The 16328-nt window shown below is 40.5% G+C and overlaps 1 protein-coding gene across 2 annotated transcripts in view; it reads left to right on the forward strand.

Moving 5' to 3' along the window:
• The window catches only part of SCUBE1 (signal peptide, CUB domain and EGF like domain containing 1), a 209196-nt gene that overhangs the window by 152457 nt on the left and 40411 nt on the right, over window positions 1-16328 (forward strand). For both annotated transcript variants that reach the window (XM_030480118.1, XM_030480117.1), the window contains one exon: window positions 2740-2862. In XM_030480118.1, the coding sequence (XP_030335978.1) occupies window positions 2740-2862 (123 nt within the window). The remainder of the gene's footprint in view (window positions 1-2739; window positions 2863-16328) is intronic.

Below are 16328 nucleotides of genomic sequence, written 5' to 3' on the forward strand. Positions count from 1 at the left end.
ACCTCTATTCTGTTTTGATGGTCCTGGTTTCAAAAGGCCACGTCATGTTTTCCAGCTAGAAGAAATGAGTCCATACTTTCTTTTCCTGTGGACTCTCCCAAGTTTTATCCAGTTTGGAATATTCCTGGTTCAAAATATTCCGAAGAATTGCTGGTGTAAAAGTGATATGCTGCATTGTTAGTGGAATAACAATGATTAACGGCTTTAGATCTACCCTCTGAAGCCAGGAGGGTTTCATTTTTGTCCCCTATGGTCTTCAGAGACCCTGAAAAGAAAGTTAGTTAGACTGGAATTTGGAATTTAATGTGTGAAATCCAGGGGCCATCATTAAAAACGTCAATTCTTACTTTAGAATGGTGTTTGACAGGCTGCAAGTAGTTTCTGCTTCAAGCAGTCTCAGGCAGCAGAGTAGCCCAAAGGTCATCTTGTTTTTATCATGGGTAAAAGATATCTTCTTCATGATGGATGCCTGCTCTGTGTGTTTATGATGCATAATATATTAGTAATTTTAATTCACAATTCCATTTGTCCAACAGTTTTGCCAGGGCAAGCTAAACTGTAGTTAGGTACACCTGCACTGTGCAAAAGCATGGGGCTGTTGTCGTAATCCATCATAAGACCTGCAACACGGCCAGTCTCATGTACTGGAGCTGGGAGGAATCACTTCTACCAATGGAAGTGCAAGCCTGCAGGACTGAGCCAAGTCCTGTGACTGATGCCACTGACAGGTCAAGATCTCTGCTGGTGATCACAGCTGAAACCAAATGGGTTGCTCCCTCCAGTCTCATGGTGTTATGTATAGCAACCTTCAGCAACCTTCAGTGTGCTCTTCACCAGATTTATCAGGTTGGGAGCCTAAGGTTATCTGTTCTTGGCTAGCTTGATGACCAAAACTGAGGACCAGACAACAAACACGAGTGCCGGTTTCAGATCACTTTGAGAACTTTGTTACCCGAGACATAAAGATTTCAGTTGGCTTTGTGAAAAACACTCAAGGCGTAATACCACCACAGCTGTTACCTACCGTTTTACCTACCATGTTACCTACCCTCATGCTTTTAATCAGACTGAATGCAAAAGCCGCTCTTCTGAAGAGCTAGACACAAAAGTAATAAGCAGTAATATTAGTTCAGAGGGTCTCAGAGCAAATTTGCTTTCTCTTTGCCATCTATGCAACTCATAAGCAAATCTTTGTAACAATATACATTGTTCTTGCTTATTTGAGTAGTACATCCTCCTGAGGATATTTCTGTCAATGTCAGTGCAGCAAAGTGCCGTTTAGAAAAGATGGCTGAACTTGCCTCTTAGCTACTGAATTTCTAGATTTACTTTCTCACTCCTCCTGCTGCTGTTTATATTTTACATGCAGAAACATGGTAAGAGCCAAACTACTCTCCCATGTCAGTAATAATATGTTTTAAAAAAATTAATGAATGACATCCACTAAAAGTAATCCTAAATTCAAATAATTTTTAAATGCACCCTTCATTCACCAGTATCATGCTGTGTTTGATAAATTTCCATCTCCTCATATTAGCTCTTCTAGCACCTAGATTTGCATTTTGCAAGTTTTGCTTTTTATATGGCCAGCTGTTACCTCGAAGTTTCAAAGCTCTTACAGCAAGAGGCTTTTCAATAGGAAATATCACTCTCCACTTGGTTTTCTGAAAGATCTTGTTTTCACTTCAGAAGTGGGCAGCCAAGGCTCTATATCCTATTACTTCTTCACTGTATGCATCCCTAAAAAGAGCTATTTTTGCACTGTCCTACTCCTGATTAAAAAAAAAAAAAAACAACCACACTTTATTTCTCCTTCAAATGAATGTGGATCCATGGTTTTATAAGTGAAGGACGATGGAAAGGTACCCTGTATTTTAAATGAGGTTCTGTGACCTGTTATATACTTACTGCACAAGCTTTTCTTGGTTGGAAAAGGGACTGATCATTCCAGTTCTTCAACACCTTTGGGAGAAGTTGCAAGGTGGAGGAAGTAGAATCACCAGTCTGAATTTCAGAACAGAGGAACAGAGGTCTTATCAAGTTCATCAATGCTCTTCATAATCATTATGTAAAGTAAGAGCCGTTGATCTCATCTTTCATACATATATATATATATGGCTTCAGAACAACTGAGAAAGCAACATTTCATGTGCACTTGCAGTTGCTTTTCTATTATACCAAATCAAGAAAGCAAGACACATTAAAATGGGTATTTAGTGACTTCATATTCATAATGGAAAAAACAGCATATAATGCTAATAAAAAAAAAAATTATTCCTACATTTGTTTATGTAGGCATAATGGAAGTATTTTTTTCAGAATTCACATATGTTTTACTTTGTTGTTATTTCAGTTTTTCATATGTTCTTGGGTTTTGATAGTTCCTATGTAAGGCAAGTGATTCACACCTTCCGCAGCCCGAAGTCTTCTGTTAGGCAGACCACCACATCTACGAAGAAGCTTCTCTGAATGTTCTTTAACATCGAAGTGCCTCAGCTTGGGTCATCTGGCAGTTCCAGTTGTGAGAGAAATATCTCTGCCTCCAGAACAATTCAGCTTGAAAAACAAAAGCTGTTTTTTAAGCTTTGCGAGAAAGGTTTGGGAAGGGATACATCTGGCCAACCTGACTCCTAACAGGGCCAGTAGCCTTCTTGGGGATCTGAGTAAATTTTTGTACTCCTGCCCTGAACTACTGAAATGCTGTCGTGAACTAAATTTTTGCCCATTCATTCTTTGCAGATATTGATGAGTGCTTGGTAAACAATGGTGGCTGTGACCACTTCTGCCGAAACACAGTTGGCAGCTTTGAGTGCAGCTGCCAGAAAGGCTATAAACTGCTCACAGATGAACGAACCTGCCAAGGTAATACTTCATCTCTTTTACCTCTTCTATAATGAGGATGTTCTTTTCAGTGGATTTGGGGTTTTTTTAATTAAGTCATTTGTACTACAGGTTTTAATTGTACTGTCATAGGAAGGAAACTTAGAAAAGACTTACTAGATTTCCATTTTCCGAGGTGCGGTTAGAAGATTTTTGGAAATGTCTTGTTTCAGTGTTTTTAGTAGTAGGAATGCCAGTGTCCTGATGAAGCGCGAAAATCCTTGTGGTGTAGTGGAGTAGCCTCAGGCAGAGAGACTTACATGCAAATCCTCTAATTTGCTATGATCTTAATGGGACAGAGGCTTATCTTACGCCAGAGTCATTTAGAGTAACTTACTGGAATGGAGAATTTGCAACATTTAAACTGAAAAAAAAATAAATAAAAAAAATGAGAGTCTAATTTGTAAGCCCACCTTTGCCTGACAGAATCTGTTTATGGAGGGATAATGGAAGTGTTCTGTGAGAATTCAAATGAAGTGTGTTTTGTATCATTTGCTCTGCATGTCATGATTTGTTATCTAAGTCGTATGATGTTATATATTCTATGACTAATTAAGTGCATAACCATTTCAAACTTAAGTTCTAACCATGTACCTTTGGAGAAATGATACCTTAAGCATTTGAGCTCTGTAACTTTACGCTTTAAAAGCCTCCTAGAAAAGGCTAGGAAAATGAACGTGCATCAGTAAAGAGAGAAGGGGAAGGAGGATGTATTCAATTAAAATTTTGTGCAGGAGTTGCCTCTTTATTAATATATAGTTATTTGAATGGGTTTTGAACACATAAAAGTCATGAAGTCTGAAAGAGCATTGGTACTGTAGAGCTTCTTTGTCCATCAACAAAAGAAAAACCAAGGTCTGAAGATACAGATGTCATTCAAAAAAATTTTCCATTGCACCTCATTGGTACTTCCATCAGCTGAAAAGCCTACTCCACCCTGAGTGTGGATTAGAAAGAAAGGAGTCAGTGCAAGGTTAGTTTCAAGCTGGGGCAGGATGGGAAGAGCTGAGAGTGGCACAGTTAGTGCACATGACTAGGCAGAAATAACATTGTAGGATCATGTCATGTTGTTAGGTTTTGATGTACCTGCTAAAAATAGGGACGAAATGTTTAAAAGAAGCATTCCCTTCATGATGTATTTAGAGATAGCTAGGAATACTTTCTGGTTCATGAATGTCATGTTGTGACATGCTCTCACTGTGGTATCAGTCAGAGGTTTCACCACTGAAGTAATTGTAATTACACCAGTGCAAAACTGGTGAGAGAAAAGTCAATCCCTGCATTCTTGTTAGGCTAGAGCTGGTGTGAAACTTATTTGTTCATTATGCAAAGTCTTAGTAATAGTCTTTGAAAGCTACCTATAAATAATTGGATATCTATTGTGATAATGGGAAGTAGAAACAACTCTGTAAATGCTGTTCAAGGAGTTTTGTTTCTTCATGTGCCTGGGCTACTGAACGAGTGAGTCGCCAGTAACTGTGCATACCATGAAAGGAATTAAACAGTAGCTGAGCTTCTCCTCTCCCTCGTGTGATCAGACATGGACATATAACCATGATCTGGCTGTCCTGCTTTTCCCATTGTCAGTGAGCAAGGGCAGGCACTCTGCTTCTGCAAGAGTAGCTTCATCAATTGTAGCTTATCTGTTGCTGCAACAGATAAGTGCAAGCCCAGAGAATTTTTGACCTGGAGAAGTTGCTGCGGTCCCAGAAACACTGGTTCTTCATAGTGTGACATGGGAAGGACAAAGTTATTTCCTGTTTGAAATTCAAGGTATTTGGGCCCCAGAGACTGATTACAGCAAACATTGTATGATGCCTGCTTTGTAGAGGGAGCACTGTGATAATTTAGTTCCTGTCTGGTGCTTAAGGTGATAATTTGTGACTCATGCAGTCAGTAGGCCTGCTAATAAAGAAAGAAGGAAAGTGACTATAGATCAAGAAATCACTGATAATTCACTGTGAAGAAGCAAAGTACAGGTGATTTCACTTGCTTCTTCCACTGCAAAAATAATATAGTTAGTTATTAATGTCAGGTCTGACAGAAAAATGTGGTTTGGGGTTAGTGACTCTGCTGGAATATAAATCATCCATGGAGGTTTTTTGGTAACAGCATGTCAACACTGACCATAGAATATCACTGAGGGATTCAGGGAAATTTATTTGGAGCATATTAGCTTTTCCAATGCATGAAATAGAGAAGTCTAATTTATATTTATAAAAGATGCTGTTGTTTGTGTTCCATCTGTTGTTTTGATTCATAATAGAGTTTCTGTGACTTATGATCTTGCTGTCAACATTTTCTTTCTTCTGGTTTTGATTTTTAAAAGAAAGATTACTTTTGGTTACGAATCAGCATGTTTACCGAATACTCATTTAGGACCTTAGAAGTCCACACTGTTTTGGGGCCAAGTCCTATTTAGTTTAGGTGGCCGCCTTAGTGCATAGGGAGCTCATCTCCAAATGAGTTCATCACTAATATCAAGGAACAGATTCTGCTAACCTTAGGCAAAATGCCCATGGAAACTGCTGATAAGCTTGCCCTTTTACCATCTGCAGAACCCCTGGATAAGTCTGTGACTATGTCTGATTCACAGGAAAGAACCAATGAGGAAGAGCAAAGCCGCAGAGATATAGTTCATGTTAAGCAACATTTTTCAAACTGTTGAAAAAGCTGTTGCTGCTTAACTTTCTTCAGATGATCATTAACTTCAGCACAAGGCAATTCTACATGTTTCAATAAAAAGGTTCCTTCATATTCCCTGTGAAATTCTGAGGTTGTACCACCTGACCCCATTTCCTTGGTGTCCTTTCATTGTAGACCTCAGAGCTGACTTTAAGATTGCAGGGCAATTGTATCAAAGTCTCAGACTTTGTTCTGGGTTGTTTGCAGAGCTTCCAGCCCATCATACTGAGTGCCTTACACACATTCACCCTCTCTGTGAAGAATCAAGTGTTTCTCTCAGGTTTTCAGGCAGGAAGGGTGAAGCCAAATATAGCAGCTTGCCTAAGATCACACATATGAATGCTTGGACTGCCTGGAGAATAAACCTCCAGTTTTTTTGAATCTGCCCTCTGCAAATCTGCCCATTACAAGATTTTTTTCTTCTCCTGTGTTTGTGCTCATACCCTGGTACGAAAGTTCATTGGTTTTCAGGAACTCTGAAGCGTGCTGCCTGCTTGGTGCCAGTAGATAGCCACCCAGCATGTAGAGTGCTTGTGTAAGCAGCCCTTGCATATGTAAAGGGCATCAAAATGTTCCGTATTCTCGTGTTTACAACTAAACCATTTTTAGCCCTGGCTGCAAAAAAAAAAAACATTGTCAATCACAGATTACTTCTGCTAGGGAGTGGTTCTCATGCTGTGGCTCCTTGTTAGACAAGGAGAATGTGGGGGTTTCCCTTCCTTTCCTCTCCCCTGCATTCCAGCCATTTAAAAGGAAACTTATTTGTAACCCAGAAGGTGAAGAATCCACATTGCCCTGCCAGTGGTACTGTGGAGACTGATACCGCTTTCCCAGAGTCTCTCCTTTCCCGCAAACTTAAAATAGATTTTTTTCTCCTTTGACAGTGAAATCACTGTATGACAATACCAAACCCACCTATTGTGCATTATTTTAACAGATCCCTTAAGTCTAAGGTATTGTAAATTCTTTGATACAGGAAGAAATGTTTGGATCTGTTTGTATAAGCCTAGCAAAAGAGGTCTGCACCTCTTTTGAGCATGTAATACAAATAACATAGCTATATTTATAGCAAGGAGAGCTTGTGTTTGTAACCTTTGAGGTAATTAACAGCAGGACAACAACTCAGATTAGTTTTAGAACCACATCAGCAACAAAACAGCAAGCGAGACTGTTTAAAGCTGCAATGAATGTGTGTAAGCGCAGACATAATTACCTTAATCCTCAGCCAATGTGAGTTTTAAAGCCAGTTAACTTAATTGCTTATTCAGTTTCTGTTTGTTGTGCAGTGATCTCGAAAAAAATTCAACAATAAGCACTCTCTCTGCTCCAAGTTCAAGCTTCATTAAACACCTAGAAAAATGTGTGAAATTCTATCATAAATAATTTTTTCTTCCTGGGCTAAGAATTGTCTTTTGCAAAGCAAGACAAGGGGAAACAGCACACAAATTTGTGGTAAGTCTCTCCAGGGAATGGTGGAGTTGGAAAGATGAGTTACATTATGAAAGAAAGTGCTTTTAGTGGGAACATCCAGTGATCAACATGTAATACTTCAGCCTGCTAAGTCTACACTCTCACCCTCTGCCCTGAACCATTTCTGTCTCAACTAAAGCCAAGTCATCCTACACTGAGGAATTAAAACTTTTTCAAGGGGCAGTTCAAGGCATTTGCATCATTCAGCCTCCAATTCAGGCTTAAGTGGGGCTTGATGATTGCTAGATCTCACAGACAGGATGTTCAGTCGTAATGAAGTCTGCCCAAGCAGCTTTCTCGCCAACCATGTGAATTGATACAGCCACCGTGAAAGGAGGTGATTGTCCACCAGATGAAAGTACTTCTGTACCATGTGGAATACCTGCATGGGCTGTCTGGCATTTGAGGGGGCTTCTTTAAGGCCATGTGTTCACACACAGTACATGACAGCATTTTTTATTTGCTTTGGTTTATTAGCTGTTGGACTGTTGATTATTCTTTACTAGCTTCCTACCAGATTTTAAACAAATGCGATTGACTCTTTTATAATTAGGCACTGGAATACAGGGCCTCATACTTTGCTGTTGGTAATGCTGGTGTTTGTCTGAAGGAAATTCAGTGATGCAGGTTTATACAACAGGAGATCCCAAACAGAATTTGCCCCTATAGGTTCACGATATATTGAATTTTCCCTCTAGTGATTTTCTGTGAGCACATTTTGCTAGAGGTTTGGGTTTTTTTAACACTACAAAGCTCTCCGGTGGAAGTCCACGTATAGCTGATTTGAGGTGTTATTTTCTTCTCATTCTAAAGACATGAGCTTATCCACTGTCACATTTGTGTATGAGGACTTTTCTTTCTGTCTTTTAAAACAAACGTGTTTCTTATTTGCCCTGCTGTAGCCCTGCTTCTTCTCAGCTTCACTTCCAGACAAGTGTTCCCCAAAAACTCAATTCTCCTGGTGTAGAGCAACTGAAAGTAATAGCTAGAGCCAAGGATAGTGTGAGCAGATACTGAGACAGTTTTCTTAGTAACTCTGCCAGCATATTGCAATGCTGACCTGCAAAACACCTCAAATCTTGTTCAGCTGTTTTTTTGTTTCTCAGATTGTCTCTGAGCAAACTTGATGAGTGTAGCAGGTTTTGTGATAGCTTTCTAATGTCTTACAGGACATACCTCCCAACTCTTTCCATCCACAGCTGGTTTTTACTTGTGACCTGAAATATGATTTGAACCCAGCCTCAGGCCTTCTGTGTTAACGCGCTGCACCACAGAACTATAATCCATGCAGCCATAAAGTAATACTGTTAAATGGGAGACTGACCTTTCTTTACTGCCAAATGGGTTTTCGTTCCAGAGAATTTGATGTGATTAGACCTAGCTGACCCTATGATGGATCTGTTGCTAGAGGGATGCTTTACTTAGGTCTCCCAATGCATAATTGTCAAGAGAAGCCTTCATTCATTCCAGAATGAGAGAAAGAAAAATAGCACCTTGAAAAATACAGTAACAGTCTATGATCCAAGGATCTCACAGACCTGGTCTTGAAACATTGCCATAGTGACTGGATATGTAATCCCCTCTCATAACATCTACCTTTTCACTTATTTGTACAAAATATGCACTATTAGCCTTCCAAGGGCAGGATTTGAATCTCTCAGCATGGTATCTCCATTTTGAAAATTGGTATGAAATGAGGGATTAATCATACAGGGAAGGACAGATAGAAAGTGTTTGTGGGAATTATTTTTGGCCTAAAGAAGCCCACAAAGATTAGCTACAAAGATCTCACTATACTCTTCTGTATAGAACCATTGATGATAAATGGGGCTGTACAGCACCAGTTTAATCCCAAATAAATTAGTGCATCCACACCAGCAGCACTGAATCACCAGACATCTTTGACACAGAGTGACCAAATTGAAAAACAAAAAGGAGGACAAAGAGGATTTGCACCTTTGGGTTACATGACAGTGACCTGCCATCCACATTTGATCATGTAACCCTGTGTCATGGTTTAAGCCCAGCCAGCAACCCGGAACCACGCAGCTGCTCACTCACTCTCCTCCTTCTTCCTCCCCCTGCTCCTGGAGGGATGGGGAGGAGAATCAAAAGAATATAAACCCTACGGGTTGAGATAAGAGCAGTCCAGTAACTAAGGTATAGTACAAAACCACTACTGCTACCACCAGTAAATAATGATAAGGGAAATAACAAGGGGAGAGGATACAATTGCTGACCGATACCCAGCCTGACCCGAGCAGCGGTCTGGGCCTTCCAGGTAACTTCCCCCAGTTTACATACTGGGCATGACGTGCTGTGGTAGGGAATACCCCTTTGGTGAGTTTGGGTCAGGTGTCCTGTCTCTGCTTCCTCCCAGCTTCCTGTGCCCCTCCTCACTGGTAGAGCATAAGAGACTGAAAAGACGTTGATCAGAGTAAGCACTACTTAGCAACAACTGAAAACATCGGTGTGTTATCAGCGTCGTTCTCAGGCTAAAGTCAAAAACACAGCACTGCAACAGCTACTAAGGAGAAAAATGGCTGCTACAGCTGAACCCAGGACACCCTGTAAAGCAACTGGCCTTGTCCCAGTCGTATTATCTGGTGAAGGTCTCATGGTGAAGATACACCCCTTGCATTGATTTATATAGGACACAGTCACCCATCTTAGATTACTGAACTAAATGCATGGATAGAGGTCAGGACTGGAGCATCCGTTCCTTTGTCTCTCATTACATCCTGAAAACAGAGGACAGGGAGAATCCCATGTCCTATGTTGAAGTTTTAAAATCCTGAGGAAATTTCTTGGACTAGCAGGACAGGGAAATTTTATGTCATGATTCCCCCACCCAAGCCATCTTTTTACCTTACTGTTACTTCTCTAATTCTTCTTGCCCTGAGTTATAGCTGAGTATACCCTAGTGCAGCCCTAGAGGCAGTGAGCTGTGAAAAATGTTAAATGACTATAGCTGCACCATACAGCAGTAAAGAGACTGATTAAACCCTTCAGCTAATCCGTTTCAGTGCTAGAACTAATGCTTCAGGTAAGTCAGTTTAAAAGACAATGGCTGAGGCCCAGGCCCCTCAGATTCAATGCATCAACATTATGGTTTGGCCAACTTTCCACTGAAAAATGTTGGAAAGTTTTGTTGTTGGTCTACCCCTCTCTTTCTTTTCTCCTCCCATTGCATACATAGAAGAACCAAATGTTCAATACAAGTAGCATTATTTAGCCTTCCCCTTCTTTCTAGAGCAGCAATACCATACAGCTTCACAGCCAGGTGAGACATTATAAAGAGGACAGCAGCTGAAATTTTACTGCTTTGTGTGGGGTTTTTTCTTAGCATATAATATATTTTTACCTGAACCCCCACAAGCCTCTCACTGAGGTTGCTGTGCTTATGGTCAGGACTGAACTGTAGTGCGGGGAGAGCATTAGCAAACCATTAAGGTGCTGCTGCCTGTGTCCTTGCAAGGGAGGTAGCATCAAGGATCCCAGAGACCACGTTTGCTGTCTGGAGTGAGGTGCAAGCAGGCTTACCAGTCCCCTCACTGACTTCTGCCTGAGTTTGCATGTGCATTTGAGGTTTTCAGCAGTCAGAGAAAATACTCAGGGCTTCATTTATATCAGAGAGAAGGCTACTATACTCAGCAGTTACAGTGCTATCACACTAAGGCAACCTGCTGGTCCTTGTTATTGTTATTGTATACCACTTGAATGGAGTGAGTCAGTGCCAGTGTGGAGTGATTAATGAGAACAGGTTGAAGAGACTCAAGCCATTCCCCTGTCAACACTCATTTGTGTGATACACATGAAGGAGAGTGATTTTGCCTTGATGAACTCATACACTCATCCACATCAGATAGGTGTGCAGATGTAAGGATATAAAATGCATTGACTTGATACAGGCTGATTTTCAGCCAGTCCAGCTGTGTCTGGCCCAGTATGTTTAATTGTGTAGGCACTTGGTATATAACAGAGGTGCTGGTTCAGCTCCAAGTGCAGCTCAAGAACCAGTGAAGACTTGGTGGTGCACTGGAGAAGGAGATATTGGGAGCTGATTGTGGAAATCAGACTAGCTCATAAAAAGAAAATTCAACATGATTTCTCTGTCACTGATGATGTTCATTCCCTATGTAGATTTTCTCTTAGGCATTCTTTGTCACTGAGCCTTACAAAAATATCTTGCTTATGACAAGCACCATATTGCTTCTAGCATCAGATTAAAAAATACTCTGCTGGGAAGCAACATGTTACACTGTCAGTAAAATGAATACTTCTCAAATCCTTTCTGTTCCACATGGTGCTTACTCTTGGTGTCAGTGAGATTGTGAATAGTGGTACAGGGCTGCCTTTGTGAGAAAAAAAGGGTTGCAAGATCATATCCAGAAACAATAAATGCCCCAGGCATGAAGTAAAAACAGCTCTAGCCAGTACAAGTTTGTTTGCCAAGTGATAGTATCTCCCATGTTGGTTGTAGCAATTAAGTCTGCTGAAACATGAAAACAAATACATACCCCCACCTCCAGTTCTCCTTTCTGAAGCACAGTGTTATCTTAAGTTAAAGGTGAATTTTCTTTGATTGCTGCTCCTTGAAAGGAATATTAAACCTCACAATCTACGCTTTAAATCAGTTTCTAATGGGATGAGATCTAATGTGGGGAGGGCAGATGGGAGAGATTATTCCACCTCTATTTTCCCATGCAGCTTCTGAGATGGGCTACTGTTGTAAGACAGTAGATTAGTTTGACCTCAGGTCTCATTTAGTATGGTAGCTCTTATATTCCTATGTTAAACTCTACAAAGTATACTGCTATCAAATTGCTTTTTACAGCTTTGACTGGTCCTCTCCCCTTGATGATATGTGTGGGAAGCCAAGCAAAACGTTCCATTAGTGTTTAGAAAGAGAATTCAAGATATATTTTTCAGTTGATGGTGTAGGATTTATGATGTGTATAGTGCAAAAATGATTTTACTGGGCCAGAATCATGTTATGTATTAATGAATTACCAGGATATGAGTCAGCCTTGGAATAGTTTGAGCAGGAAGGTAGCATTCTTCCACAAACAATAATCTGTTGATAAATAGTGCTGAAAGCTGTAATTCAATAGGAATTGTTTTTAAAGAGAATCAGAGAAAGACTATATGTGTATGTATTTTCCACTATTGCAGTGGTGCGCATTGAGGTGCCATATTACTGTGCCCACTTATTTAATCACGTTGATTAAGGTCAGATATCCTTTACACTGGGCTATACAGAATTGCAATAAAATGACAACCCTATCCCAAATGTTCAGAAGAGTTGCATTTTTCTGTGTTTGCATCTACCCTTCTGGGCCTTTTAAAGCACCCTGTTTTGTTTATTTTGTTCTAATAAGAACAAATTCAAAGCAGACTTGCAAGTCCCCTGTTGAAGCAAAGCGGTGTGATTTTCTTCCAGTAGCTATGTTATGAGCTGCTACTGCTTGTTTTGATAACTTGGAGATGAGGCCTTAGGACATGAAAACAAAAATCTAAGCTCAGATATGAAGAGGTAGTGGAATGGAGGAGCATCTTCTGGAGGTTTTTTGATGCATATTTGCAAAACATTTCTGCTGGTGTTTTTGGAGGGATACCTTCTGCTCATCAACTCCATGAAGGCCAGCCTTTCTGGGCAGAATTTTTAAAGTAAGCCTTTGAAGTAGAGCCAGAGAACAACCATTCTTGTATCTGTTCAGTGGCCACTGACTTCAGCAAGAGATTGGAGGAAGCTGGGAATACATGGTCAGGTCCATGGGAGGTGAGAGTGCTGCGTTTTGAGTTTTCAGTTGAAAACTGAAACTGTGTTGTTGTACTTATTCTTTCAGCACCATCAAATAACACTAGGCACATTTTCACTCAGGCTAGTCCCTTGTTCCTTCAAAAAGCCTCACTAGCAGCTCCTACTAACAGATGATAGAGACAAATACCTTAACAAAGAGAACATTTTCTTCTTTTCAGATGTCTAAAAACCAAACGTATTGGAGAGTAGAGGGAATATTCCCTGCTTGACACAGAGAGGGTAAAAGCCTTTATTATGTTGTCTCATCAGGCTGTTAAGCTGCTCTTACAGACTTACTGTGTAAATAGCGGCTTGAGCAGAGTGCAGGCTACTAAACATGTTTATGTTTGTAGGAAAACAAATAAACCTGCCTGAAGTTTCTTTTAAGGCACTTCTTCTCTTGATATATGCATCTCCTACGCAAAGCACTTCAAGTAGTAGCACAGTTTATTGCCATAATAGCAGTAGATAACTCAACTTGCCTTTGCCTTGGAAAATGATTGATTTTGGAAAAGGATACATGTTTGCTTATACAGTCTTGGCAATGTTTTGATGAAAGTACTTTGTTTTCTTTAAAAATGTTGGGAAAGTATTTACTTGAATTGCTTTTTAGATTGTCCTAGCAAAACAATGGTAAGAGGATAAACGTAATAGGAGCCAAAGCCAATTGCCTCCTACTGGGTTCCTCAGATTAATAGAGGACCCTGAGCACAACAAAGCCTTCATGTAATGGAGAGGGGTGGGAAAGATCTAGGACAGGTAAGTATAGGTCTAAGAGCAAAGGTAATATCTGAGAAGTCTACAGGCAGCCTAAGCATTGGCAGAACTTCAGTCTCCAATTTCAAAATCTTCATCACTCAGAAACTTAGCCTTTTGCCTTTCTTGTCTCTATATCTCTTTCACCTTGTACCACAGCAGATTCAGCCCTTGAAGCTTGGAGGCCCTTGTGTTGCCACTGAGCGATTGTGTCCAGTTGTCCCATGTAGAAGTTCCCATACAAGCAAGTTGGCTCAAGATTATTTTTATTTTCATACCATAAATAATTTTGTTTCAAAGTCTTGTGACAATCTGTACATAATATGGGGAGGCTATGAAGCAAATAAAGTGAATGTCAGAGATCTGTTGGGGGTGGTGGTCCCCCACATCTGCCCAGCAATGCATTTGTTAACACATGTGCGCACCTGAAGTGCTCATACAGGGCACCGAGAAGAGCTACACATCCAGATGCCCACATCCAGTGCTACGACTTTGTTGGTGCTAGCATTCATAACAGATTTGACTTACCATGAATACCACTGACTGTAGGTGCACTTTCATTCTTCAGTATAAGCATTCAGAGGTACATTTTTAAGTCGGTCTCATTTGTCACAGCTGTGCTGACCTTTCTTTGATTTGCTAGCACTGGAAAGTTGCAAATGTACTTAGACTTTCTTTGGCACGTGGCCTTTCACCAGGCAGTTCCAGCCGTTCCTGATCCAATAGTGGGTAGATTTTGTAGCTCTTAGGAAAAAGCTGTGATCTGACAAACTGCTTAGCTCAACTAATTTTCTACTGATTCTAAGAGTAATAGGTTCTAAAAATGAACAGTATTGTTAAATGTATGTAGGCATTTTTCGTACTATTATTTTTGGTTGTATTTAGAATATAGTGGGACTTTACTCAGGTTCAGATCCCTACAGTGCATTTTGAATCTTTTAAAAATCCTTTAAAAAGTCCTTTAGAAATTCTTTAAAAATTGTTATTCACAAGGAGAACAATAAGGAGGAAAAGTAAGATGAGAGCAATTTTCAGGAGCTTATAGTGAGGCTAAGAGCGATGTGCTTGATACCGAATACCAGTAATGATTTGAATGTTGCTTTCCAAGTGTCTTTATAGAACACCTCCTTGGCTCCCTTTGTGTCTGTGACCTTGGGCAGACTTACTAATTTTATACTATTGTGTCTAGTTATTAGTAGGGGGGTTTTGTGTTCTATAGAAGATCCAGCAAACTTTATTACCTGCAAAATAATTCCTTTCTTTTTTTAATTTTTCTATTTGAAAGTATTTGCAGAGCTGTCTCTGGTGATTGGCATGTCTCTCTGCAAACCCTCTGCAGTGACTCCCCTAGCCAAGAGTTCTTTTGCCTTTCTGCCCCCTTCCCCTATCTGAGAGCAGATGGTTTCTTCTCTTGGAGTACATGGATACTGAGTCTGTGGGTGTCTGTAGAGAAAGGATGTATAGAGAGTGCTGCACAGCCAGATACATAGGTGCCTTGGAGTGCAGCCTCACAGGAGGTTATCTGCCCTTAGCTGCAGCACAGATCTGTGGCCTCTCTCTGGATCCAGAAGCTTGTACATCCGATGCTGCTGGTCATTAAATTGAACACTAGGTTGGCTAAGGTTATCTGTCAAGTGATTTCACAAACCGGGGGGAGAAGCCATAGCAGGGTTGGTTGAAATATGATCAAAGGGATCAAGAAGCATTAGGCTAGGGAGAGTTCTGGATGTGTTTCCTGATGTGAGTGACAAAGTGAAGTGTCTGCACAGAAGAAACAAACTTACCTCATTAGATATGAAATGTATTGCTGCCTGCCACTCAGAAAGCCTCTGGACCCAGCATTGATTTTCTCATTCCTCTTTCTGCTAGGACAGCTGACCAAATTCAGAAATGCTGAGCAGTTCAGCTCAGCTGAAGAAATGGAGGAAGAGGGAAGCTTGGCTTGGCACTTCCGAGGCCGGGCACCTTTTCCTCCTCAGCAGTCCCATGGACAAAAGCTGCCACTGCTGTTCTCCAGCTCTCCTTGCAGTACTGAGATTTAGCAAGTAGTTTTGCACAACCATGTTTAAAATATTAGAAGAAATTATTACCTGCCAAAAGGGAATTTATCAGGTAATCCTCTCCATTATTCTGTTTTTTAGTTTGGGGCTGCTTACAAAAAAAAAGGTGGTGGGGTCCTTCATAATACTGTAGGGAAAAATGTTTCTTTGCACAACAGCAGAGAAATGATAAGGTAATAATAATGGTGATGATGATGTATTTCATTATAGAAATGTAAAAAACCTTGGGCCAAACCCCACCAACTATAGTCAAAGATACCCCCAAAGACCCCAAAGTTAACCGCTAACTTTTGCGTGGCTGAAATTGCCAAATTCTCCGGTTTCCATCCAAAACCATAAATCTCCCCAGACCCTCAGGCAAAGCTTTTGGTGATCTAAAAGCAAGCAAATGCTTCTGTGGCTGATGCATGAGGCAGAACAAAACCATACTCACTGACTGGAAGCAGAATTGGCTCTGCAGTGCTGACAGGAAGAGGAATGTATAGTGGTCAGTTGTCTTGGCACATGTGTTAAGGGGAACTCATTGGGAATAGGTATTTACTTCATTAAGATGTCATTCTGCAGTCCCATTTCTGCAGACTCTGAAGAACCCCTGAGGGAAGCTTGTGGAAGAGAATGAGCTTGTGGACTTTGTGTGGAAGAATATTAAATAGGGAATTTTTGAAAGAAACTGA

This window comes from Strigops habroptila, chromosome 3, assembly GCF_004027225.2.
Source record: "Strigops habroptila isolate Jane chromosome 3, bStrHab1.2.pri, whole genome shotgun sequence".
NCBI classification, from domain to species: domain Eukaryota; kingdom Metazoa; phylum Chordata; class Aves; order Psittaciformes; family Psittacidae; genus Strigops; species Strigops habroptila.